We start from the raw sequence: 25370 nt of genomic DNA on the forward strand, positions 1-25370 counted from the left end.
ATGAGGCTTGGAGAAACCCGGGATTGTGAAAAAAAAAAAAAAAAGGTGGGACTCAAGGCCTCTTCCAACCCAAACCATTCCAGGATTCTGTAATTCAGGATATTCCATGAAAAATCCCTTCAGAGGAAGGGAAAAGCTGCTGGATGCCTTGAGCTCTCCTTCCTCCATCCTTCCCGAGCGATGGGGAAGGAAAATAACCCTAAATCCCCCCCAAAATTCACACGGAACAACACTCAAGAGAACTCCAAAATCCAACACAAATAATCCGAGATCCCACATTCCTGGACTGATCCATATCCACAACCAAACCCCATCGCTCTCCCCCATTCCTCAAAACCATCAGTTTTCCACCCTGGCAGCACCAAACCTGGCTTCCCCACATTTTACAATCCCACTGGTTCTTGGGATTAATGAACATCCATCCAGGAAAAAAGATGGGGGGAAGGAGCCCAAACCAACCCCGATCCCTGGAAGCACCACAGATCCCAATTCCCGAGCCACTTGCTGCTCGACAGCTCCTTCCAAACATCCCAAATCCATCCATTTTCGAAGGAAAACGTGGGGTTTTTTTTTCCCTCCCTCTTTAATCCCACTCAGCTGCATGTGCCAGGTGAGGCTCCGGAGCCACAAAGCAGCTGCGGATTTCTCCGTAGAGGTCACTCAAGGGGTTGGATTATAAGTAGGAATAAAATAAGAGGATAAAGAAATAACTCGGAAAAATTACTAAATAAATAATGAAAAGAAATAAATCGCAAAATAAATAAATAAATAAGGAAATAAACAGATAAGGGAATAAAGAAATAAGGGGAATAAATAAATAAGGAAATAAATAAATAAATAAGGAAATAAATAAATAAGGAAATAAATAAATAAGGAAATAAATAAATAACTCCAGTCCCATCCTGCAGTTTTTGCAGCCCGGAGGGGAACGCAGGGAATGGGGGAAACGGCCTAGGGAAGGGGGCGGGGGGGAAATCCCGAAACGGCGTGAAATAAATAAATCCCAAACAATTCTACCCCTCCACCTTTCCAAAAAAAAAAAAAAACCCAGCGGATTTGGTCCTCCAGATCCCCGCCCCAAATTCCGGCGCTGCGCATCCCGCTGCAGCCCCCCCCCACCCCGCGCCTTCTCCCTCCCTCCTCTCCATCCCACCCGGCTCCATCCCTGCCCGCTCCCCTTTCCCGGCGCATCCCCGCATCCACACCCACTCCCACGCCTCCCCGGGCCCCCCCTCCCCTCGCCCTGCCACACCTTACACCTCCATGAAAACACCTCCCGCATCCCACGGGATCCATCCCGGGCATCACCGACCTTCCTTCCCCTGGCCCGATCCCGAGCGGAGCATCCGCGGGGAGCCGGGATGGGGCTGGATCCAGCCCTTCCATCCTCACCTCTCCGAGGGAGGAAGGGTGGGATCTAAGGAACCCCCCCAATCCTGCGGAGGGTGGGATCCAAACCCCATCCGTGGGGAGCTGGATGGGATCCCGCACCTCCAAACCCCCCCCCAGGAAGGGAAGCAGGGTGGGATTTAACCCCTCCGGAGGCAGCAGGATGGGATTCAGCACTTCCATGATGCCCCTCAAGGAGAACAGGGTGGGATCCAGCACCTTCCTACGGAACAGGGTGGGATCCAGCCGCTCCAGAGGGAAGCGAGATGGGATCCAGCCCTTCCAACCCTCCCCAGAAAAGGGAGCAGGGTGGGATTCGACCCTTCCATAAGGAGCACGATGGGATCCAGCACCTCCATAAAACCCCCTTGTGAGGAGCAGGGTGGGATCCAAGCCGCTCCAGAGGGAGCAGGATGGGATCCAGCCCCTCCAAACCCCTCTCAGGAGGAGCAAGGTGGGATCCAGCCCTTCCATAACCCAGGGAACAGGGATCCAGTCCAAACCATGGGGAGCGGGATAAGATCCAGCCCTTCCATAAAACCCCCTTGTGAGGAGCAGGGTGGGATCCAGCCGCTCCAGGGGTAAGCAGGTGGCATCCAGCCCCTCCATAACCTCTTCCAAAAGGAGCAGGGTGGGATCTAGCCCCTCCACTGGGAGCAGGATGGGATCCAAATCCCCCCCTCTCCTTTCCCAATTCTCCCCGACATCCAGGGTGGGGTTGAGCTCCATCCCCCTTTTCCCATCCCCTTCCTGCAGCCACCGGGAAGCAGGTGGGCGAATCCAGCCCCCCCTCCATGCACCAAAATCTAGGAGGGGGGCTTGGAATTCTCCAGCCGAACCAACACCTGGATGCAGCGCAAGTGGGGACGCCTCCCTTCCCCCCCAAAAACCCCGCAATCAAAGTGGAGCCCCCAAAACGCAGCCAGAGGAGGAGGGAAATCCTCCCCCTCCCCAAAAAGGGGCTGAGAGCCCCCAAAGTGGTGATGGGGGGCGTAAAGACTCCCCCAAGGGCACCTCAAAGAGGGAGGAGCACCCCAATAAGCGCCATGTGGAGAGGAGGGGGATGCAATAAAGGGTCCCTGAAAGGGGTCTGGGGGGATTTGGAACTTGAGGAGCAGACTCCCCCCCTCCCCGAATCCCCCTCGCCTTCCCCGCCGCGATGCCGCTTCTCACCTCTCCGCCATGATCCCCGGCGGCTCTACCGCTCGCCGCCGCCGGCTCCGGCCCCGGTTCGGGCTCCCATGGCCCCCCCCCGTGACCGACCCCGAGCCCCCCCCCCGGCTCCTCCTCGCTCCGTGCCCGCCGCGGCCGCTCCCGGCGCGCTCTGAGCGCCGCGTCCCCGTCACCAGCGACAACGGCGGCGCGGCCAATGGGGGCAGCGCTGGGGGGCGTGTCCTCACCGAGTCCCCGCCCCCACCCGCGCCAAAGCCACGCCCGTATTCAAATGAGGGGCGGGGAAGCAACCTCCCCTCCCCGCGGGGGCTGATGGGAAGGGTAGGAGATGGGGTTTTTTTGGGTGAGATGCGCGTGCGTTCTGGGAAATACGGTAAGTGCGGCTCGCGCGCGGTGGGGAAGGAGGCGTGGAGCGAGATGCGCGTGAGCACTGGGAATTACGGTAACCACGGGGATGCGGCGCACGCGTGTAATTACGGTCTTTTCGTGACGCGCATGCGCACTTGGAAATACGGTAGTTTTGTGATGCGCATTTGGAATTACTGTAGTTATCTTCCCATGCGCATTCGGAAATAAGGTAGTTGTGCTGGATGCGCATTAGGAAATACGGTGGTTGTGTTGTGATGAGTACTTTGAAATACATAGCTGTGGGGCGCAAACGCTTTTGTGATTACGTTACTTGTGATGCCCGTGGGAATTAAGGTATTTGTGTGCATGAGCGTTTTAAAAACATCGTAGTTCTGGAATTACGTTGGAATTACGGTAATTGTGATGCGCCTGCACGCCGGGAGATACGGTGTGGGCGCTTTTACATACTTAGAAATACGGTAGTCATGGCGCGCAGGCGCGTTTAGAAACGGTAGTTGTAATGCTCATACCTATTGGGAAATACGGTAACTTTGGACTGACGGCCCTTGAGACGTTATGCGGATTTGTAATTACGGTAGCTCTGCCTGATGCGCCTTTGGCATTACGGTAGTAGTGGTGCGCATGCGCATCTGGAATTATGAGCTCGTGGTGCAGCGCGCTTTTATATCTACGGTAGTTGTGAGGCGCGCATGCGCATTTGTAAATACGGCACTTGCATGATGCTCAGTCGGACCTACGACACTTGGTGTGCGCATGCGCTCTTGGAAACACGGGAATTGTACGACGCACGTTGGACATTACGGTACTTAAGATGCGCATACGCATCTCGAGGTACGGTAATCGTGTGATGCGCAACCAGAATTACTATAGTTGTGATGCGCGTGCGCATATTGAAGTACGGTAATCGTGTGATGCGCTTTTCGAACCTGTTACTCTCAGTGCGCATGCGCGCGGTGAAATTACGGTACCGGTGCGATGCGCACGTAAAACGCCGGTATTTATTTTGCGCATGCACATTTGAAATAGCGGCCGTGGCACTGCGCATGCGCGCTGGGAATTACGGTACCCGAATGCGCCTTTGAGGGGAAAGTACGGTACCCGTGGCGCGCATGTATATTTATAAATACGGCAATCCCGTATTTCCCGAGGCGCACCGGAGTGGGGAGGATGGAGAAACACGCGTGGGAGCTGCCGTGGGCGCCAAACTCACACATGGGGGTCCTCCAGCGCCCTGGGACCCAGAGGTCCCCCGCGACCTTCACCCCACCGTGGGACCGTTTGGCCCCTGAGCCCCTTCAGGGCCTGTGACACTCCCCCGCACTGTGTCCCCCAGAACCCCAAAATAGCCCGCTGTACCCTGTGGGACCTGTGCCCCCGCCCCACCACTGTCCCCCCACGTCCCCACCCTCTGTGTCCCCATCCCCCCCAGTCCACATTCCCTCCCCGATGTTTTTGGGATGGGGATGGAGACCTCCAAACTGGGAGGCTCCAGCCCCTCTGGGGCCCCCTAGCGCTGCCCAACCCGCTGAAATTTGATCTCTCCAAACTTTTCCCTCCATCCCACCTCCTCTTCCTGCTGCTCCATCAGATATTCCTCCACCGTGATGTCCATCAACACAGCAAAAACACGCCGAGGATGAAGCCCGAACTATTTCTGGGAGGATAAACAAGAGCTGGCCATGGTGACAACTGAATTGAGTACAACCATGAGACCTGCGGAGCTGCTTTCACCCCGTGAAAAAGGCCAAAACTTCGGGAATTACATTTGTCAGGAGGGGGATGTTATAAATGCAAATTATAGAGTTGGCTTTTTTGCAAATATTAACAGGACTACTACATGTACTGTATTATTAATAGAGTTTAGAAAGGGAATGAATGTGTACCAGAAGGTTTATCTCTTCTTTGGATTGTCTAAACCACCAAGCCAGAAATTATGGGAAGGGGAGGTCACCTTGTGACCCTTCATTAAAAAACCTGTTGACTTCCTGTTTTCTTATCAAAATGAAAATAACCGGAAAACCTCAGGAGAAAAAATTTATACCCACGTTACCAGACTAAGTTGGAGCCACCCACAAAATAAATCTATTCAATAAGATGAACTGGGATACTTAAAACTGATCAAAAAAAGAATGTTTGATTAACATCAATTGAATATTCAACAAAGATAGAAGTCCTAAAAGGGTGAGCAGGGCTACAGACAAACCTTGTGCCAAGCCCCCTCGGTCCAGAAGCTTCGCTTATTCTGTCTCCTAATTTCTCACTGGTCTTTTTTTTTTTTTTTTTTTTTTTTTTTTTTTTTTGTTGTTGTTGTTGTTGTTGTTGTTGTTGTTGTTTTGTTTTGTTTTGTTTTGTTTTTTGGGGGTTTTTTTGGGGTTTTTTTGGGTTTTTTTTGTTATTATTATTTTATTTTATTTTATTTTTTTTATTATTATTAAACTTATAAATTTATAAAAGAGAGTGGAACTCGTTTTTCACAGGGACAAGTTCGGTCACGGTGTGAAACCAACCACTAAACCCTTTTATTCCCTTTCCAGCCTCGGCATAATCCCTGACTTGCAGTTTTTCCAGGAATTTGGCCGTCTGTCCTGCCGGCTGTCTCAGCAGGATCGGCGGCTCTGCCGCGCCCAGGGCTTCAGGTGCTCCTCACAGGTTTCTTTTATTTCCATGGCTGCGAGAGCTTCCTCACGTCCAACCTGTGGTTTTTTTGGGAGCAGAAGAACTCCAAACCAGTCAGGTTTTCTCCTCTGAGCTCCTTTGGGACGTATGTGGAGTGGGATGGAGGCTGGGAAAGGGTGAGTCAGTACAATTTTGGTGTTTTCCTGGGCTTTTTCTCCTGCTCCTGTTGCTCTTTAGATTTAGTTTTTGGAAATATTTAGTTTTGGGCTGGGTGGTTTTTTGGGGGGGTTTTGGGTGTTTTTTGTGTTTTTTTTTTTTTTTTTTTTTTTTTTTTTTTTTTTTTTTTTTTTTTTTTTTTTTTGTTGTTTTTTTTCAATTTAACCTGATTTATGCAGAATAAAAGTGCAGCTTTGTCCTTTTCTCTAAGCATCCTCATTTGAGAAAGACCATTCCATTACCAATTCATGGAACAGTTTGGGTTGGAAGGGAATTTCACGTAATTCCACCCCCCTGCCATGGGCAGGGACACCTCCCACCATCCCAGGGTGCTCCAAGCCCTGTCCAGCCTGGTCTTGGACACTTCCAGGGTGGACCAGAATGTCTCTGAGGGCTGTGAAGTGGCACCTGGGGATGTGCCACAAGGTCCCTTCCAACCCAAAACCATCCCATGATCCTATTCCTGGACACAGCCTCCCTTTGTTCTACCTGGAGCTTTTCAGGGAAGCTCCAAGCAAATTCCTCTGACTTTGAAACCTTGATTAAATGTGAGATGCTAACAGCTCAAGCCTGTGAATTCCTGCTGTCTCCATCACCATGGAAATGTGAGACTGTTGTTTTTTAATAGTTTTAAGTTATGTAAAGGCTTGGAACAACTCTGAAACCCCTCCCCCCCCAATGATTAAACAAGAGGAGGAGCGGAAAAAAATAAATCCACTTTTCCTTGAAGGAAATGATGGAAATGGATGACCTTGGAAGTCTCTCCCAACCCAAACCATTCCATGACTCTTGCTTGTTGAACACGCTGGGAATAAAGTCCAATCCCATTTATTCCACTGCATCTCCACAGCCCAAATCTTTGAGTGCTGATGTTTTAATCCTATCATTTAACACATTGCTCCCTCTCCATTCCCCCCCCTGGCCTGTTGCAAATCCAAAATTAAGGAATGAAGCTGGAGAACAAGACTCGTTCAGGACTGGAGAACATTTTTTTGGGGGATGATTTTTTTCTGTGCTGGTGAATTTGTTTTCCTGGCTCTCCTGATGTTCACACTACCCTGAATACTTTCTAAATTTGCATAAAATCCTTATTTCTGTTTGCTTGGCTTCTCCCAGAGGTGTTTGTGTCCACCTGGGAAATTGGGAAATGTTTTTGTTGTCCCACCTGGGAGCCGCAGGAATTCAGGCACCGGTCACAAAGTCCTCTTGAGTAACACAGGGTTTGGGGAGTGGAAAATCTATTTTCAGTCCTGGAGAGGCTGTATGTGAGTCCTGCCATGGTTCTTGGGCAATCTCCCCAGGGAATAACAAAACCTGGGAGGAGAGGAAGGCACGGAGCCTGGTTCTGGTGTGCCCAGGCCAGAGGAGGCCCAGGAGGCAACTGGGATAATTCCCTTTAAGGAGTCGCCCTGTTGAGGTGAATCCTGAATCTTTATGGAATGGTTTGGGTTGGGAAGGGACCCTAAAATCCACCTGGTTCCATCCCCCGATTCTCCCAGTCCCTCTGTCCAGGCAGCTTTTCTCCAGAAAGGTGAATTCCATGGCCGTGGGATTTGGTTTAAGGCAGAGCCGTCACTCCAGAGGCTTTTCCAGGCTGGAGGGACTTGGGCTCCCTCCCTGGGGTCAGATGCAGCCCCCCAGGAGTAACGGGGTGCTGACAGTGGGATCCTGGAGGGAAGGGATGTGGCTGATGGATTTGCTTCCTTTGTTTCCCGTGAAAAGTTGGATTTACCTGAAATCTTTGGGAAAGGGCCTGGAGTGACAGGACAAGGGGAATGGTTTAAACCGACAGGGGGAATTTGGGATATTGAGAAGGAATTCCTCCCTGTGAGGGTGGTGAGGGGCTGGAATGGAATTCCCAGAGAATCTGTTGCTGCCCCTGGATCCCTGGAAATGTCCAGGGCCAGGCTGGACTGGACTTGGAGCAAGCTGGAATGGTGGAAAGTGTCCCTTTCCATGGCAGAATGTTAGAATTAAAGATCTTGAAGGTCTTTTCCCACCCAAAGCATTCCATGATTCCATGACATGAGTGTTCTGGATTGCCCGAATTTTTCCGTCAGGGTGGGGACGGGGGGGGGGCAGGAGGTGACAACACCCAAAATTGGTGGTCCAAGGACCCTGTGGATGGTGAATAGTGACATGGAATTGGTACAGAACTGAGGGGTCTGTGACACCCCACCGATTTGATTTGAAAAAAATTTGGAGTTTGTTCTTGTCATAAACATTTTTAGCAGTATTTTGCCTTTGGATCATTGTCCTTTCCTTTTCTCACAATTCATGTTTTGTGCTTCTTTGCCATTCCCCCCCCCCCCCAACTTTTTGTTAAAATTGATTCTTTTCCCTTTCCCCCCTATTTCTGTGTCGTCATTGCTCAATCTTAATAATTTCTTTATGTGGAGTTTTCTAACCAAGTGTTATCTCATCTATTTTTTTGGGAAAGTTTCTCCCCCAGAAGGCCTTTGCTGGGTGGTTTGGTTTTGGCATTCATTCTGATTTATTCTGGTGGGACTTTATGGATTTACTTAAGGCAGGAGGTTTTTGTTTTGTTTTTTATCTTCAGCTTTGTTTTTTTTTTTTCCTTCCCCATCTGCTTATGGAGGCTCTGTTGATGGATTTATCAATTGCAGCTGGTTTTGAGGGTGGGGAAATTATTATTATTATTATTATTATTATTATTATTATTATGTGGAAAATCAGAGGCCCTGATTCCACAGGACATGGAAGAGGTGAACCGCACTTTCACCTCCACAACAAAGTGTCATGAAATTAATTGCTTAGGTCGATTAAAGTATTGCTGTCAAAGGTGCCAATAAAAGCTTGTTTAATATAAATTACATTTTATCGTAATTTATCAGTATAAAGTTTGATAGGAAGGTTCACTTTACTAATTAAAATCATAATATGGTTGGGAAAGACCTCCGAGGTTGTCAACTCGCTGCGTGGATGAAACATAAAAGGGAACGTCAAATTAGAATTAATTTAGAATTATTTATGTGGATAATGAAGGTTTAAGAAAGCTTAGTGGCATTTTATCATGAGGTTATTATTGGTTTATCACTGTCTTATCATTGGCTTATTGTTCTCATTAATGAAGAGGTTCATTAGGATTGACCACAATTAGAAGAGGGACTGAGCCAGAGGTTCCAGATGGCAAAATTGGTTCTGTGTTTACTGTAAGGTACTGAAATCTTGGAATCAGCTTCCCACCACAACAAATTCCAAAGGGGAATAGAACTTTGGAATTTCTGAGGTTGGGAAAGTCCTCTGAGACTGAGTCCAACTCTTCCCCCAACAGTGCCAAAGCCACTCTTGGCCATGTCCCCAAGTGCCACATCCATGTGGATGTTGATCCCGCTCAGGGATGGGGACTCTACCACTGCCCCATGCCAGGGCTGGACAGCCCTTTCCAGGAAGGGATTTTCCCTAATATCCAACTAAATATCCCCTGGCACAACGTTTCTTCTTGTCCCTTTTTCCCTGGGAACAGAACCCAAGCTCCACCTGGTTCCACCCTCCTGCCAGAAGCCTCCTTTTGTCCAGGCTGAGCCCCCTCAGCCTGGGGGGGGGGTCTCAAGATGATTTCCTCTACTCATCCTTAATTTTTCCAGTGTCTGGTTGACTAATCATTGAAGTTTCCAAAGCAAATATTTCCAACACTACGGGAAATGGTTTTCAAACAAACCCAGCCTGGCCTTGAACATTTTCCAGGGATGGAAGGAAGGATGTGGGATGGTTTCTCTGGACATTTCTTTGCCTTGGCCTCGGTGCAGGACACAGGCAATGCCTCAGACTGTGATGGTCTTGATGACCACCATGGTCTTGAGAAGGGTGACCTGGAACAGAGCTGAAAGAATAAAGTAGGTATTTAGGTCAGGGGTAGTAGATATTAAATTAGGTATAGGAGGATCACGGCTTTATTAAAAAGCCGTAAAGGATCCACCTTGGGTGTAACAAGAGCTGGCCAGGGCTACACCCAAGGTGGACCCAAAATGGTTACAAAATGGATGACTGGTCACAAGGTCTCAAACATTTATAAGTTTTGATCCATTTGCATATTGGGGGTTAATTGTCCAATTACAACTTCAAGTTATGAAGTTCTGTTGTCCTTGTTCTCTCCCCTCAGCCCTCCCTTGTTTATGTTTTTTTGGGCCTGAAAATTGTAATGGTTGTTCTTGGTCTCAAGCTGGAAACGGATTTGTTTTTCTACCTACCCCGTGAAGAGAGCTGACTAACGCTTAATGTGAGGCTCGGACCTACACACCTAGGCAGCACAGAATCTGAAAAATATGAAAGCTGAAACTGAAGAAATCAGTCCCTGTGGAAAAGCGACCAGAGCCCGTTTGGTTGGTGCCTTACAGGTTTTGTGATGGCGAAACTGAAGTCAGTGCTGAACCCATGGAATAACACATTTTTTCACACTTCTTTTCTCTCCTCTTCTATTCCTCTCTGCCTCCAATATTCCTTTCCATGTCTCCTTATGGATCATGAGTGGTGTTGGGGAAGGAGGATGAGCATCCATGTGGATGAGCACAACTGTAGCCAAGCCTTGGTTTGGGCAAAGGAAGGGCTTGTTCCATGTGCTGGAAGGAAAAATTACACCAGCAGTTGTTGGGGATGGAATATTTCCTGGAATAGGTCTTGGCATCATGAAGGGTCATGTCTCTGTTGGGATGAGTGGCTTGGCCAGACTGGAAACAGGGTGAAAACCAAACCCAAAAGCTGATGGAACTTATGGACAATTGGCACCCGGGTTCATGGCATGAGAGATTGGAACAGCCTTGGGAGAAGAAAAAAAAAAAAAAGGACTCATCTGAGGCTGTGATGCAGGAAAACTTTATTGAGAAAAAAAAAAAAAGTAAAAAGCAGGACAATTAAATAAAATAGAGCTGGTCTGAGGTGCAACATGACAATGATCAGCACAGATCCTTTGATTGCAGTAAGTCTGACCAGAGAATCAAAGACCCAGATGGCAGGAGTCCAGCAGAGGTGCCCAAATGTCTCTGGCTTGGAAGAAGGGGTTTGGAGCAGAGGAGACTGGACAGAGCCAAAGGGGCAATGCAGCGCAGGGAGTGGGAGAAGAGCAGCAGGAAGATGGGCCATGTTTGCAGGCAGCCCAGGCTGGGCCCTTGGCAGCTGCCTTGCTTGGTGCCCTGAGCGCAGGAGCTGCAAGTGCTGAGCCCCTTTGAGAGCCTTGGCCCAGAGAGGCGTCCTCAATGGCTGAGAGGTGTTCCAGGGAGTGGGTGGTTGGTGTCAGGAGTGGTGCTGAGGGCCCTCAGCAGATGTAGCCGCCCCTTCTGCCGTAGCAGCCCAGGCCTCCCAGGCCGTAGCCAAATCCACGGCCATAGCCAAGGCCGTAGCCAAAGCCACCAAATCCCCCAGAGATGGGCTGTCCCTGGGCACTGAGTTCAGTGCCCACGGCAGCCGAGGAGGTGGATCCGACGGCGGTGCTCTGGGGGAAGGAGGTCATGATGGGTCCTGGCAGGGTGACCAGCACAGGGGAAGGGTTGATGATGACACGGGAATCCTGGCATTGCAGGGCACAGGGCTCGTTGCAGCTGTTGGCCAGCGGGGTGGGTCCGCAGGGAGTGCAGAGGTTGTTGCAGGCCATGGGTGTGGTGTGGAGGGTCCCTGGAAGAGAGGGGGGTGAGGCAGGGCAGGTCTGTATGTTTGCAAGCAGGGTATTAGGAAGGTGAGGGAGTGTGGAGGCTGTTGGGGGTCTGTGGGGAGGTGTGAGGGCTGCTGGGGCTGGGGCTGAGTGTGCTGGAAGAGAGGGGCCAGGGGTGCAGGAGCAGCAGGATCAGGGGTTTGAGGCTCACCTGGTTGTTGGCAGGAGGAGAAGGTGTGAGGAGCAGTGTGTGAGGGACAGAGGCTCTGGGCTGGCTTTTATGCTGGTTGTGGAGGAGCGGGACAGCCTTGTCCCATGGCCTTGGGGCATTTTGCCGGACGCAGCTCTTGCCATCCCACCCTGCTGAATCTGCAGTTCCATGTGCTGATCCTGAGGCAGTGTCCCTCTGACCTTGGCAGCACCTTTTAATTACAAAAATTAGTGACCATTATCTTGTTGCCGGTGCCTTTCAGGGCATGTAGAACATTCAAACAACCTGAGGATATTTGGTGTGTCATTGATGAGGTCATGCCATGCCATAATGACCTCATTTCCCATTTGCCTTCTTCTGCCTGAAAGACCACTCAGTTCTTTCAACTTCTTGTTTTAAGGGTACTCTAGTCCTATCAGTGTCATGGTCTCCTGGCACTGCTCTCGGTCAACCATGTCTTTGTTGCACTCTGCAGCCCCACCAGTGGTATGCTACAAGACACTCGACTTCCTCATCCTCCCCTTGTTACTTTTCCTATTATGTATTTCCTAATCCTGTCCTGGTAATTGCTGGAACTTTTTGCATCAGAGGCTACATTGCCACCTCATAATGAATTTAAACTCCACCAGTATCTCCAGGTCCTTCCCTGCTTGAATGCTGTTGTTGACAAGGGAATGGTAACTCGTGTCATGTTCCTGGACTTCTACCAGGGCCTTAAAACTGTCCCACAAGACTGCCTTGTCTCTAAACCGCAGACACAGTTCCAACCCTCCAGTGGGTTTGAAGGGTTGACTAATCAATCTATGAGTAATTGTTCCCCTCATACTGCTGCTTTTCCTTATCCTCCACGAGGTTTCCCTTCCATGTGTCTGTCACAGCCCAGCGCTGTGACCCCACAGTGTGACCTTGCTGGGCTCAGCTGAGACGAGCACCTCGGATGAATCAATACTGTGAGGAGCATAGGACACCTCCCTAAGTCATGTGTATTGCTTTCCTACCTCCAATGGCAAAGGCCAGGAATATAGAGGAGCCTGGAGAGATGTAGTCAAGGTAGGGAGGAAGAGAACGTGATCAAAGGAGCAGAGGCTCAGCCCCAGAACACCTGCAAAGCTTAGAGCAGCCTAAAATCTCTGTGAGGAAATGGGGATGGGGCCCCTCTTCAGCACACACACACAAAACACCAGTGCCATGGGTGACCTCACTGGTGACACCCCGTCTCTACACAGCTTTGGTCACGTCTTCAACCCATCGTGACATAAACCATCAAGAGCAATGTCTGACCTCTAATACTCACAACTTAAAAGCTGCCACCAAGGTCAGATGGACACGGCCTCAAGGGAAGGACGTGGAATTCCAGAATCCCACAAAGGAATGCCAGCACCATGACAGAGAAGGAAAGAGCAACTCACTAACTGTCCATTACTAATTACTCCTTTTTGCTAATAGGAACACAATATTACAACTGACAGGATATAAGTTACAAAACTCTTCTGCTTGAACAGGGAACAAATGAATTGACATCACACACCAGGCTGAGAAGAAAAAAAAGGGATGGGCCTGTGTTCGTTGTTGGTTCTTCTGATTTCTAAAATGAAGTCAAGAAATGCACTTTAAATTATAGAATAGCTTGTTGGGTAAATTCCAGAAATCCTAATGGAGTATAATACTGGAACAAGTTCAGCCAAAATCTACTTTCCAAGATCCTCTTTTTATCCCATTCAAGATACGAGGCCCGGAGCCCTCTTTCATCCATCAGGAAATACTCCCAGGCACTGGGACCTTTCCAGGCTGTTGCTCTCCAGCTCTCTCTAAGGGACCTCCCCAGGGTATCAGCAGCTCCCTCAGCATTCCTGAGTGCAACAAAAAGACTGATTGGCATCCAGTGGCACAGAAGAGGAACCTAGGCTTGACAAGGCACTCACAAACCACAGCATGCAACTGCTGATGGTATCACAACACTGCTGGTCTCTGCTTGTTTATTCGAAGACACACATCAAACATGCAAATCTTCCCAATGACCAAGACTTACTCTAAAACTGCCTGATTGGACGCAGCCTCAAGGGCAGGAGATGACACTGCAGAATTCACTGAAGGAAAATACTCTCCAATCAATTACTCACCAGGCTGGGCCAGCGAAGAGCTGCTGCCTAAAAATGCCCCCAGGCCATGGGACAAGGCTGTCCCACCCCTCCACAACCAGCATAAAAGCTGGCCCAGAGCCTCTCTCCCTCACACACTTCTCCTCACACCTTCGACTCCTGCTCCTGCTGACAACCAGGTGAGCCTCAAACCCCTGATCCTGCTGCTCCTGACCCCCTGGTCCCTCTCTGCTAGCACACTCAGCCCCAGTCTCAGCAGCCCTCACTCCTCCCCACAGACCCACAACAGCCACCACACTCCCTCACCCTCCTGCATCACCACCCCTTGCCCTCCCCACACCCCTGCCCTGCCTCACTCCCCTCTCTTCCAGGGACCCTCCACACCACACCCATGGCCTGCAACAGCATCTGCACTCCCTGCGGACCCACCCCGCTGGCCAACAGCTGCAACGAGCCCTGTGCCCTGCAATGCCAGGATTCCCGTGTCATCATCAACCCTTCCCCTGTGCTGGTCACCCTGCCAGGACCCATCATGACCTCCTTCCCCCAGAGCACCGCCGTCGGATCCACCTCCTCGGCTGCCGTGGGCACTGAACTCAGTGCCCAGGGACAGCCCATCTCTGGGGGATTTGGTGGCTTTGGCTATGGCCTTGGCTATGGCCGTGGATTTGGCTACGGCCTGGGAGGCCTGGGCTGCTACGGCAGAAGGGGCGGCTACATCTGCTGAGGGCCCTCAGCACCACTCCTGACACCAACCACCCACTCCCTGGAACACCTCTCAGCCATTGAGGACGCCTCTCTGGGCCAAGGCTCTCAAAGGGGCTCAGCACTTGCAGCTCCTGCGCTCAGGGCACCAAGCAAGGCAGCAGCCAAGGGCCAGCCTGGGCTGCCTGCAAACATGGCCCATCTTCCTGCTGCTCTTCCTCCATTCCCTGTTCTGCATCATTCCATCGGCTCTGTCCAGTCCACTCTGCTCCAAACCCCTTCTTCCAAGCCAGAGACATTTGGGCACCTCTGCTGGGCTGCTCCCATTGTGAGGCAGGAAGTCCTTGGTTCTCTGCCTCAACTGTCTGCTAGCAAACAACCTTGGTTGATGGTTGTCCTGCTTGCACCTCAGACTGCTCTCTTCCAGTGGATGCTCATGACTTTCTATTGTTCTATTAGCTCAATAAAATTCTTTTGCATTGCAGTATTGTGATGTCTCCTTTTTCTTCACTGGCCCACACTGGTACACTTTGTCTTTCTGGTGTTTTTCAGAAACCCTTCACTTGTTTAATCCCAGGCCTGGATACACTAATGCAGGTCTATCCCTGCCTCTTATACAAGCCATGTATGGGTATTGTTTTCATACTGGCTGCACACCAGTTGCTCCAGACCCTCATCATCCTTCTCATCCATCCACAGCTCTGCTTCAGCAGGTCTATATCTTCCATATCCTCAGGTGCCCAGAGTTTAACACATGTCTCTGGTCCCTGAAGTGGAGAGCAGAGGGTCAGAATCCCCCTGTCACCTGCTGCCTACACTGTGGTGATGAGCCCAGGACATGGAGGGGTTTTGGTCTCTGAGTGCACATGGCCAGGGCATGTCCAATTCTTCATCCACCAACACCCCAAGTCCTAATACTCGGGCATGCTCTCAATTAACCATCCAATATCCATTACTGAGATTGCCACATGTCTGAGGGGACAGGAGTCCCAATGCCCAGCTCATTATTCAAGATGTTGAACAGAGTTGGCCCCACAGATCCAACTCCTGGGCTGCAGTACTGGAGTTTCACCTCCAATTACTCTTTGGGCCACAGACCCTCAGCCTCTGGCTTCAGCCCCTGAGCTTCTCCTACGCCACTCACTGCACTCTCAGGGAAACTGGACTTGCTCAAGCTGCTCTTAGAGTGTAGAATGGGAAGGAGCCTCAAAGGCGTCACAAAAGGGTTGAGTTTAGCAGCAGGCACAGGTCCCTCCTCATGTCCAGGCTGAGTCACTGGCACAGAGCAGACACAGAGCTCAAGCACCATTTCCTCAAGGGAAATCCTCCAAGAGAATTGGCCTCAGCCATGGGCACTTGCCACAGCTCAAGACCTCAAAGGCTCAGCTCACTCCTCCCTTGCTGCTGCTCCCATTTTCATGAAGGGAATATTCTTCCTGAAAAGTTTGATGGAGCTCCAACACCGGTGAACTGCAGAAGAGCAACTGATATCATGCACATGGACTTGTGCAAAGCATTTCTTCCTGGGGCAGACAACATCCTCATCTCTGACCTGGAGGGATGTGGAGCTGATAGCTGGAACATCAGCTGTGGGGTGGAAAATGGGAGGGATGGTCTCACTCACAGAGCTGAGGTCAACAGCTCCATTGTCTGTGAGGAGAACAGGGATGAGTGGTGACCAACAGAGGCTCGTACTGGGACCATTATCACTTCCTATCTTTGTCAGGCACAGGGGACAGTGCAATTGAGTGTCCCCTCAGCAAGACTGGGAATGACATCAGGGTGAGCAGTGTTGTTGATTGTCTGGAGGGAAGGGATGGCATCCAGAGATTTCTTGACAGGCTAGGGATATGGGGTGGCATGGTTGTAATGAAGGTCAACAGAACCAAGTGTAAGATCCTAAATCTGAAATGGAGCAATCTCAGTAATGGATATTGGATGGGTAATGAGTCAATTAAGAGTATCCCCAAAGAGAAGGACGTGGGGTGATGGTGGATGAAGGATTGGACATGTCCTGGACATGTAAACACGCCAAACAAAAACTGTCCATGCCATGGGCTCCTTGCCACAGTGTGGGCAGCAGGTGAGGAGTGATTTCTGACCCTCTGCTCTGCTCTGCTCTGCTCTGCTCTGCTCTGCTCTGCTCTGGTGAGACCAGAGTTCTGTGCTCAGCTCTGGGGGCTCAAGGGTAAGGACCTGCTCGTGTGGGTCTGTATATGGGCTAAAGAGATAAGGAGGGACTGGAGCAAATGCTCTGTAGTCAATGTAAACACATGGCCCAGGAGGGCCTTGTGTCAGAGGCAGGGATAGATCTGCCTTAGTGTATCCAGATGCAGGGTAAAGGAAGTGAAGGGTTTATGAGGTGCACTGGAAGACCAAAGCATGCCAGTGTGTGCCAGTGAAGGAAAAGGAGACATCACAATGCTACAATGCGAGAGAATTTTATTGAGGCACAAAAACAGTGAGAGGTGATGAGTAGCAAAAGGAAGGGAACTGGTGGGAGGTGCAAGTAGAGCAACCATCAGCCAAGGTCCTTTGCTGGCAGATTATTTGGCCAGAGCATCAAGGCCTTCCTGTTCCACAGTAGAAGGGACCTGAGAGTGAAGGTTCCTGATGGTCTCTGTCCTGGGAGAAGGGATTTCCAACAGAGGGAGCTGAACAGAGCTGAAAGGGAATGGGAGAAGAGCAGCAGGAAGATGGGCCATGTTTGCAGGCAGCCCAGGCTGGCCCCTTGGCAGCTGCCTTGCTTGGTGCCCTGAGAGCAGGAGCTGCAAGTGCTGAGCCCCTTTGAGAGCCTTGGCCCAGAGAGGCGTCCTCAATGGCTGAGATGTGTTCCAGGGAGTGGGTGGTTGGTGTCAGGAGTGGTGCTGAGGGCCCTCAGCAGATGTAGCCGCCCCTTCTGCCGTAGCAGCCCAGGCCTCCCAGGCCGTAGCCAAATCCACGGCCATAGCCAAGGCCATAGCCAAAGCCACCAAATCCCCCAGAGATGGGCTGTCCCTGGGCACTGAGTTCAGTGCCCACGGCAGCCGAGGAGGTGGATCCGACGGCGGTGCTCTGGGGGAAGGAGGTCATGATGGGTCCTGGCAGGGTGACCAGCACAGGGGAAGGGTTGATGATGACACGGGAATCCTGGCATTGCAGGGCACAGGGCTCGTTGCAGCTGTTGGCCAGCGGGGTGGGTCCGCAGGGAGTGCAGAGGTTGTTGCAGGCCATGGGTGTGGTGTGGAGGGTCCTGGAAGAGAGGGGGGAGTGAGGCAGGGCAGGGGTGTGGGGAGGGCAAGGGGTGGTGATGCAGGAGGGTGAGGGAATGTGGAGGCTGTTGTGGGTCTGTGGGGAGGTGTGAGGGCTGCTGAGGCTGTATGTGAGTGTGCTGGAAGAGGGGCCAGGTGTGCAGGGGCAGCAGGGTCAGGGGTTTCAGACTCACCTGGTTGTTGGCACAGGAGAAGGAGAAGGTGTGAGGAGAAGTGTGTGAGGGAGAGAGGCTCTGGGCCAGCTTTTATGCTGGTTGTGGAGGGGTGGGACAGCCTTGTCCCGTGGCCTTGGGGCGTTTTTTAGGCAGCAGCTCTTTCCAGGGCCAAGCTTGGTGAGTCATGAAGTGAGGAGTGTTTTCCTTCACAGAATTCTGCAATGTCACAACTGGTTCTTGAGTCCATGCCCAGCTTTAAGGTGAGATGTGGTATTTGGGCAGATTTGATTGTTGAATGTTTGTCAGGGAAGAATTAATAAACAACCAGAGCCCTGGAGAGGTGTGATATCATGAATGAGGTAATTTTGTGGGACTCGTGTGCTGAGGTTTGTGGGTGCCTTTTGAAGGTTGTGACTCTTTTCTGTGCCGCTAGATGTCCGTCAGTCCTTGTGTTGCACCCAGGAATGCTGAGGGAGCTGCTGACATCCTGGGGAGGTCACTCTGCAATACCTTGGAAATATTTTAGTGCGTAGGGGTGTTCCTCCTGATGAAGGAGAGCTCATTGCCTTGTGTCTTGAATTGTATCAGGAGAGAGCATCTGGAAAAGTAGAAGCTAGTCTGGTTGAACTTGTTCTGGTGTCACAGTTCATTTGGATTTTTCGTCTTTACACAACATTGTACTCTGCCATTCAAAGTGTATTTATTAACCTCATTAAGAAATCCCTTAAACAAAGACCCAACCCAGCTTGATCCTTTTCCCCCTGCTGGTCTGTGATTTTCATGCCTTTATTCTGCATTCAAGCCATAAGGTTTCATATCTGATATCCTTTTAGTCTTAATATTTTGTTCCTGCTAGCAAAACCCAGTAATTACTTATGGTTGGTCAGGCATAGACCTCTTCCCTCCTCTGTCATGTTGCAGGCATTCCTTTGTGGAATTCTGCAGCTTCATGTCCTTTTGAGGCCATGTCCATATGACCTTGGCTGCAGATTTTAGGTGTCTTAGAGGTTAAGAGCAGGTGTTGATGATGTGTGTCATGGCTGAAGACATGTCCAAAACCTTGGAGAGATGGGGTGTCATCAGTGAGGTGACCCCATGGCACTGGTGTGGGATGGTTTTGGGGTACATTGTGAAGAGGGGCCCCAAACCATCACAGGTTTGGATTGTCTGGCTTTGTAGGAGCACTGCTTGTGAGGAACTGCTCTTTCCATGATGTTTTCTCCATCCCCACTATGCTGCCAACATTCAGAGCCTCTCTATATTCCTAGCTTGACACTGTTGTACACCACAACAACACAAACTCTGAACTTCAGAACGCTGAAAATTACTTTTATTTTTGGGATGTGTCTCCCTTTTATACTATTCTGTACTATACAGACCAATTTGATTGGTGAAACAAAGACAAACTTCTTCAGTCACATTGGTCAGACTAGAGGGACATCAAGAAGAAGTTCCTTCTAGGAAAAGGAATGACAAACAAAATACAGTTTACAAAAACACTTCTCTTGTTTACAGAAAATTCCCTGGGAAAAGAATTTCAGAAAACCAAAACATCTCAGGCACGAACCAGGGCTACCCTAGCCTTTCCTGCTGGGTACGGGAATGCAATCCCTGTGATTTAAGATGGCCTCCCATTCTCCCACAAAGTCTTGTGTTCTATATCTATATATAGTCTTGTGAGCTATATCTATACCTCTCATCCCAGCTGAGAGCAGCAAGGTCACACTGTAGGGTCACAGTGCTGGGCTGTGACCAACGAATGGAAAGGAAAAACAGTGAAGGATAAGGAGAACAAGATGCATGAGGAGCACAATTCCCCATCTATTGATTAATCCACCCTTGAAACCCATGTTCCTGAGCTTTAGAAAGGTTGAGGGAGTGGACTGTCCTGGTCGCTGCCACTGGTAGGGCTCACCAATGGAACAAGGACATGGACATGGTTGACCAAGGAGACGGCAGGGGCATCATGACACTGACAGGACTGGGATATCCTCAAAATGAGGACAAGCTGAGAAAACTGGGAGCTCTTTCAGGCAGGGCACAAGAATGCAAATGGGAGATGATATTAATATGCCATGGTATGACCTCAGTGACAACACTCCAATTCTCCAAAGATTCAGCTGAGTCTTCTAAATGTTCTGACACACATCAAAAACAAGATAATGGTCATGAATTTTTGCAATTAAGATGTTCTGCTGAAGTCACATGGACACAGCCTTAAAGGAAGTATATGGAATAGCAGAATTCCAGGAAGGAAAACACTCCCCACCTTATGACTCACCAAGCTGTGTCAGCCAAGAGCTGCTGCCTTAAAAATGCCCCGAGGCCATGGGACAAGACTGTCCCACCCCTCCACAACCAGCATAAAAGCCGGCCCAGAGCCCCTCACCCTCACACACTTCTCTGGACACATTCTCCTCCTGCTCCTGCGGACAACAAGGTGAGTCTCAAATCCCTGATCCTCCTGCCCCTGTACCTTGGCACCTCTGTTCCAGCACGCACAGCCCGAGCCTCAGCAGCCCTCACACATCCCCACAGACCCACAACAGCCACCACACTCCCTCACCCTCCTGCATCACTGCCCCTTGCCCTACCCTCACCTCTGCCCTGCCTCACTCCCCTCTCTTCCAGGGACCCTCCACACCACACCCATGGCCTGCAACAACCTCTGCACTCCCTGCGGACCCACCCCGCTGGCCAACAGCTGCAACGAGCCCTGTGCCCTGCAATGCCAGGATTCCCGTGTCATCATCAACCCTTCCCCTGTGCTGGTCACCCTGCCAGGACCCATCATGACCTCCTTCCCCCAGAGCACCGCCGTCGGATCCACCTCCTCGGCTGCCGTGGGCACTGAACTCAGTGCCCAGGGACAGCCCATCTCTGGGGGATTTGGTGGCTTTGGCTACGGCCTTGGCTATGGCCGTGGATTTGGCTACGGCCTGGGAGGCCTGGGCTGCTATGGCAGAAGGGGCGGCTACATCTGCTGAGGGCCCTCAGCACCACTCCTGACACCACCAGCTCAGGGCTCTTGGAAGAGCTCCTGCAAGCAAAGCACCTCAGCTGGCAGTGGGCCTGCATGCTCCTCACAGCAGATCCCTTCTTCTTCTTCTTTCTCCTGTCTCTTCATTCTTGTGCCTCAATAAAGTTTTCCTGCATCAATGACTGAGATGTCTCCTGTTCTTTTGTAGTTCCAGCTGTATCACATCCTCACCAAGCACATTGCATGCCTCATCAGGCCATTGGGGTATGCGCAATAACACCTTCCCTCACAAATATGTCAAAACATCTAATAAGAAAGTCTGGCATAAGAAGCACAGGAGGGACACCTTCCAGAACATGACACAAACCCATCACCTGACACGTCAAAGCCTTGGACACATCCATCCTCTCCTGGGTACAGCTCTGGTCAAGTCACTCCATGTCCGCACACGCTTGGAAAACTGTCTTCCCCACCAGGACTCTTGAATCCCTTCATCAAAAAGAGTCACAAAATCATCCACTTGGGCAGGAAATCTTGAGTGCAATTGCTTTAACTCCTCTGCTCAAAAACGAGCATGGTTTCCAGGACCATGGACAGTTCAATGTTGTTGCCTCTCCCGGGACTGACAGCCCAACACCTCTTTCGCTCTACGGCCACACTCACAACAAAAGATTCTTGCCTTATTTAGCAATTACATTCCATCTCTTTTCCCTTTTGGTCTTGCCCTCTTGTCCTGCACATGTGCACTGCTGAGAACTGCCAGCCGTCCTCACATTCATTCTCTGCCATTAGAGATTTGCATGCACTGATGACACCCCCGTGTCCAGCCTTGTCCCCTGGGAGTCCCAGCTCTCTCAGTTTCTCCTCTAAGAATGATCCACCAGCCCCTTTGGAACCTTGGTGGTCCTGAACTGATCTGGATTAACTAAAGTGACTTCATTTTCACAGTGGAAAGTCAAAGGCTGCCCACAACACCTCACCTGGGACCTCACCAGTGCTCAGAAGACACCAAGAGTCATCTCCTCCTGCTTCATCACAACACTTCTCCCCAGCCCTGATCTGGAGACTTGGGGCCCCTTTTCCCACAAGGATAAAGGGACACCTCCTGCCCTTCCTTCTAACCCAGAATCACAAAGGCTTTTTCAGAGAAGAAAACAATTATTCCAAATGTCACCCAGATTTTTTTTTTCCTTCCTGGGATGACTCCTCCCAAGAAACAGCACTTGGCAGATGCCCTTGATGACCTCCAGCAGATGTCCAGAACCTGTCAAGTTTTCAGTGTTGGCTAAAATGATCCAACTCCTGGTCTACAGCACTGGGGACTTGCTGTCATCTGGACTTTGGCTACGGACCATAAACCTCTGGACCCAGCCCTTCAGACCTTTCTCAGTCTACTATGCTGGGCACAGACACCACCTAGACTTGCCTGGGTTGTTTTGGAGGATGATGCAATGCCCACCTCCCACAACCCTGGGTGTTGGGAAAGATGAAAGTTTGACAAGAAAATTTCACAGATATGTATGCTTGGCAGAAAGCTCTTTGAATGTGGAACCTGAGAGCAGAATAGAGATGGAAGAAAGTTTTGATATAGAAGAATAAAATATGCCTAAATTAAGAATTGCTGAGCCAGTAGTTACTGGACAACTAAGAAAGAAAAGGTTAAGTGGAGCTGGAAGGAGGTTTTAGGGCTAGAGCAAAGGCTTTGTTGACCATAAACAAAGAAGATGTTTTTACCAAGCAGAAATACATCTTAGGAAAAGCAGAAGATACCATAGACATACAAACATGCCAATGTAGAAAGTAGAAAAAAGGTCTAAGAATTTTCCACTGCAAGAAAGCAGAAAAACAACTTTAAGCTTAAACTGTAGCATAATATGATCATGATAGTAGTTATGATAGGCTATAGGTAAATGGGAAAGGTATTGTGTATGATGCTGATTGGTTGTTATGTATTAAGATACTCAGCAAAGAAAAATAGATAATGTATTGTAACCAGAAATAACTTGGCTTCAGACTTGCCTATAAGCTTTAGCTGGCCGCTTTAGGCATGGCTGTGTCAGACCTACAACCTATTATGAATGGAATACCTTCTGTAAGAATTCTGCTACAATAAACAACATTCAGAAAAGCTGCCTGTCTCACATCTCTCAGGTCAGGCTCCTACACCTGGGCAACCTCCAAATGGTCATTCAGACAATCACAACTGGTTCCACCCCTTCACACTCAGCCCTAGCAAAGAGCCAAAATATCAAAACCTTTGAAGCAAGAGTGTCACTCAAGCACCCCTGAGAATATCCAAATGGAAAGGTGAGGTCTGATGTCAGGCTTTGCCAACTGGGATAAATGCATGGAGAGGTGGAAGGCAATGGAAGATGTAACACCTCCTCCTTGCCAGAGCTGTAAGGCCCAGACCAGCCTATCAGAACTATGAGAAACTGGGGGCAATTTTTCAGAAGGCACCCACAAACCACAGCACACAAGGGCCGTAGGGTGACCACAATGATGACAACTCACCTCTTCAAAGCTTGGGTCACGTCTTCAGCCCTTCCTGACATGAATCATCAACAGAAAAAATTGACCTCTTAGTACTTGCAATTAAAAGTTACCACCGCAGATGGGCCTCAGGAGTAGGATATGGAATTGCACAATTCTACAATGACACGCACCCACCTTGTCAGGGAATGACACTGGAGCTCACTGCTTGTCCATTAGTAATTACTAGTTATTTGCTTACAGGAACACAATGTTAACACATGTAGGTTATAAGTTATGAAACTTGTGGCTTGAATGTGGAATGAGTGAATAGATGTCACAGACAGACTGAAAAAAATGGATCAGGCCCAGATTGTTGGTTTTTTACTGGATTTCTTAACAATGTCAAAGAATACAGTTTAAATGGCAGAGTACACTGCCATGTAAATTTGAGAAATCCAAGTGGGCCGTAACACTAGAAAAAGTTCAGCCTGAACAGACTCTCATTTTAAATGTCCTCTCTCTCGATCCCATTCAAGACACAAGGCCAAGAAGCCTCATTCATCCATCAGGAAGAGCTCAAAAGCACTGAGACCTTTCCAAGTTATTGCAGAGTGACCTCCCCAGGATATCAACAGCCCCCTCAGCATTCCTGGGTGCAACACAATGACTGATGGACATCCAGTGGCAAGAACGGTGACCAAGTCTTCACAAGGTGCCCACAAACCACAGAACACGAGTAAGACAAAATTGCATCACTGGTGACATTGCAAATCTCTTGGGCTCTGGTTGTTCATTCATCCCTCCCTGGCACACATTCAACAATCAAATCCACCCAAACACCATATTATTAAAGCTTCTGCCAAGGTCAGAGGGACACAGCATCAAGAGAAGGTCATGGAACTGAAGAATTGCATGGAGGAAAACACTCCTCACCGCATGACTCACCAAGCTGGGCCAGGCAAGACATGCTGCCTTCAAAATGCCCCCAGGCTATGGGACAAGGCTGTCCCACCCCTCCACGACCAGCATAAAAGCTGGCCCAGAGCCTCTCTCCCTCACACACTTCTCCTGACTCCCTCTCCTGCTCTTGCTGACAACCAGGTGAGCCTCAAACCCCTGACCCTGCTGCCCCTGCACCCCTGGCCCTTCTCTTCCAGCATGCTCAGCCCCAGCCCCAGCAGCCCTCACACCTCCCCACAGACCCACAACAGCCACCACACTCCCTCAACCTCCTAACACTTCATCCCTCACAGTCCCACACCACTGCCCTGCTGCACTCCCCCCTCTCTTCCAGGGACCCTCCACACCACACCCATGGCCTGCAACAGCATCTGCACTCCCTGCGGACCCACCCCGCTGGCCAACAGCTGCAACGAGCCCTGTGCCCTGCAATGCCAGGATTCCCGTGTCATCATCAACCCTTCCCCTGTGCTGGTCACCCTGCCAGGACCCATCATGACCTCCTTCCCCCAGAGCACCGCCGTCGGATCCACCTCCTCGGCTGCCGTGGGCACTGAACTCAGTGCCCAGGGACAGCCCATCTCTGGGGGATTTGGTGGCTTTGGCTACGGCCTTGGCTATGGCCGTGGATTTGGCTACGGCCTGGGAGGCCTGGGCTGCTACGGTAGAAGGGGCGGCTACATCTGCTGAGGGCCCTCAGCACCACTCCTGACACCACCAATGAGCTCAGGCCTCTGGCAACAGCTCCTGCAGGCAAATCACCTCAGCTGATGCTTGCCTTACTTGCATCTCACACTGGATTCCTTCTACTTCTTTCTCCTGTCTTAATCTTTTTTCCCCTCAATAAAGTTTTCCTGCAACAAAGTCTGAGGTGCCTCCTCATCTTTTTGAATTCCAATGGTTTCACATCCTCACCCAGCAAAATGCCAGACAGGCCATTGGTGTGGATGGATGGAAAAGAATTCCTCTCTTAGGACAGATGTCACCACCAGTAATAACCAAGATGGGCACTGAAAGTAGGGGAGGGGACACACCTTCCAGAACATGACACAGACCTAAGACCCACTTCCTCAAAGGTCTTTACACATTCATGTCCTCCTGCTCATGGCTCTGGCAGAATCTCTCTGTGCCAGCTTGGAAACTCTCTTCCCAGCAGGACTCTTGAA

At 50.3% G+C, this 25370-nt stretch overlaps 6 protein-coding genes across 6 annotated transcripts in view; 3 read left to right on the forward strand and 3 right to left on the reverse strand.

The window, feature by feature from the left end:
- The window catches only part of ARHGAP39 (Rho GTPase activating protein 39), a 101173-nt gene extending 98561 nt beyond the window's left edge, over positions 1-2612 (reverse strand). Inside the window, exon 1 of the mRNA XM_083868362.1 lies at positions 2563-2612. Within this exon, the coding sequence (XP_083724488.1) occupies positions 2563-2573 (11 nt within the window). The 5' untranslated portion in view covers positions 2574-2612. The remainder of the gene's footprint in view (positions 1-2562) is intronic.
- An 8230-nt stretch (positions 2613-10842) lies between these two features.
- Positions 10843-11371, reverse strand: LOC310912827 (feather beta keratin-like; the record flags this gene model as incomplete). Its single annotated transcript, XM_083867718.1, has 1 exon — positions 10843-11371. The coding sequence occupies one exon, from the start codon at positions 11369-11371 to the stop codon at positions 11036-11038; it is 336 nt and encodes a 111-aa protein (XP_083723844.1). The 3' UTR covers positions 10843-11035.
- A 2698-nt stretch (positions 11372-14069) lies between these two features.
- LOC310914368 (feather beta keratin-like) lies at positions 14070-14405 on the forward strand (the record flags this gene model as incomplete). The annotated part of the gene is made up of 1 exon (XM_083870456.1): positions 14070-14405. One exon carries the CDS (start codon positions 14070-14072, stop codon positions 14403-14405), a length of 336 nt encoding a protein of 111 aa, XP_083726582.1.
- Positions 14406-16808: 2403 nt separating this feature from the next.
- On the reverse strand, positions 16809-17596 carry LOC310915846 (feather beta keratin-like; the record flags this gene model as incomplete). The annotated part of the gene is made up of 1 exon (XM_083872996.1): positions 16809-17596. One exon carries the CDS (start codon positions 17594-17596, stop codon positions 17261-17263), a length of 336 nt encoding a protein of 111 aa, XP_083729122.1. The 3' UTR covers positions 16809-17260.
- Positions 17597-20440: 2844 nt separating this feature from the next.
- On the forward strand, positions 20441-20776 carry LOC310917495 (feather beta keratin-like; the record flags this gene model as incomplete). Its single annotated transcript, XM_083875800.1, has 1 exon — positions 20441-20776. One exon carries the CDS (start codon positions 20441-20443, stop codon positions 20774-20776), a length of 336 nt encoding a protein of 111 aa, XP_083731926.1.
- A 3782-nt stretch (positions 20777-24558) lies between these two features.
- On the forward strand, positions 24559-24894 carry LOC310910808 (feather beta keratin-like; the record flags this gene model as incomplete). Its single annotated transcript, XM_083863822.1, has 1 exon — positions 24559-24894. One exon carries the CDS (start codon positions 24559-24561, stop codon positions 24892-24894), a length of 336 nt encoding a protein of 111 aa, XP_083719948.1.
- Between the last annotated feature and the right edge of the window lie 476 nt (positions 24895-25370).

Source organism: Zosterops lateralis (genome assembly GCF_965231275.1).
Source record: "Zosterops lateralis genome assembly, chromosome: 1".
NCBI classification, from domain to species: domain Eukaryota; kingdom Metazoa; phylum Chordata; class Aves; order Passeriformes; family Zosteropidae; genus Zosterops; species Zosterops lateralis.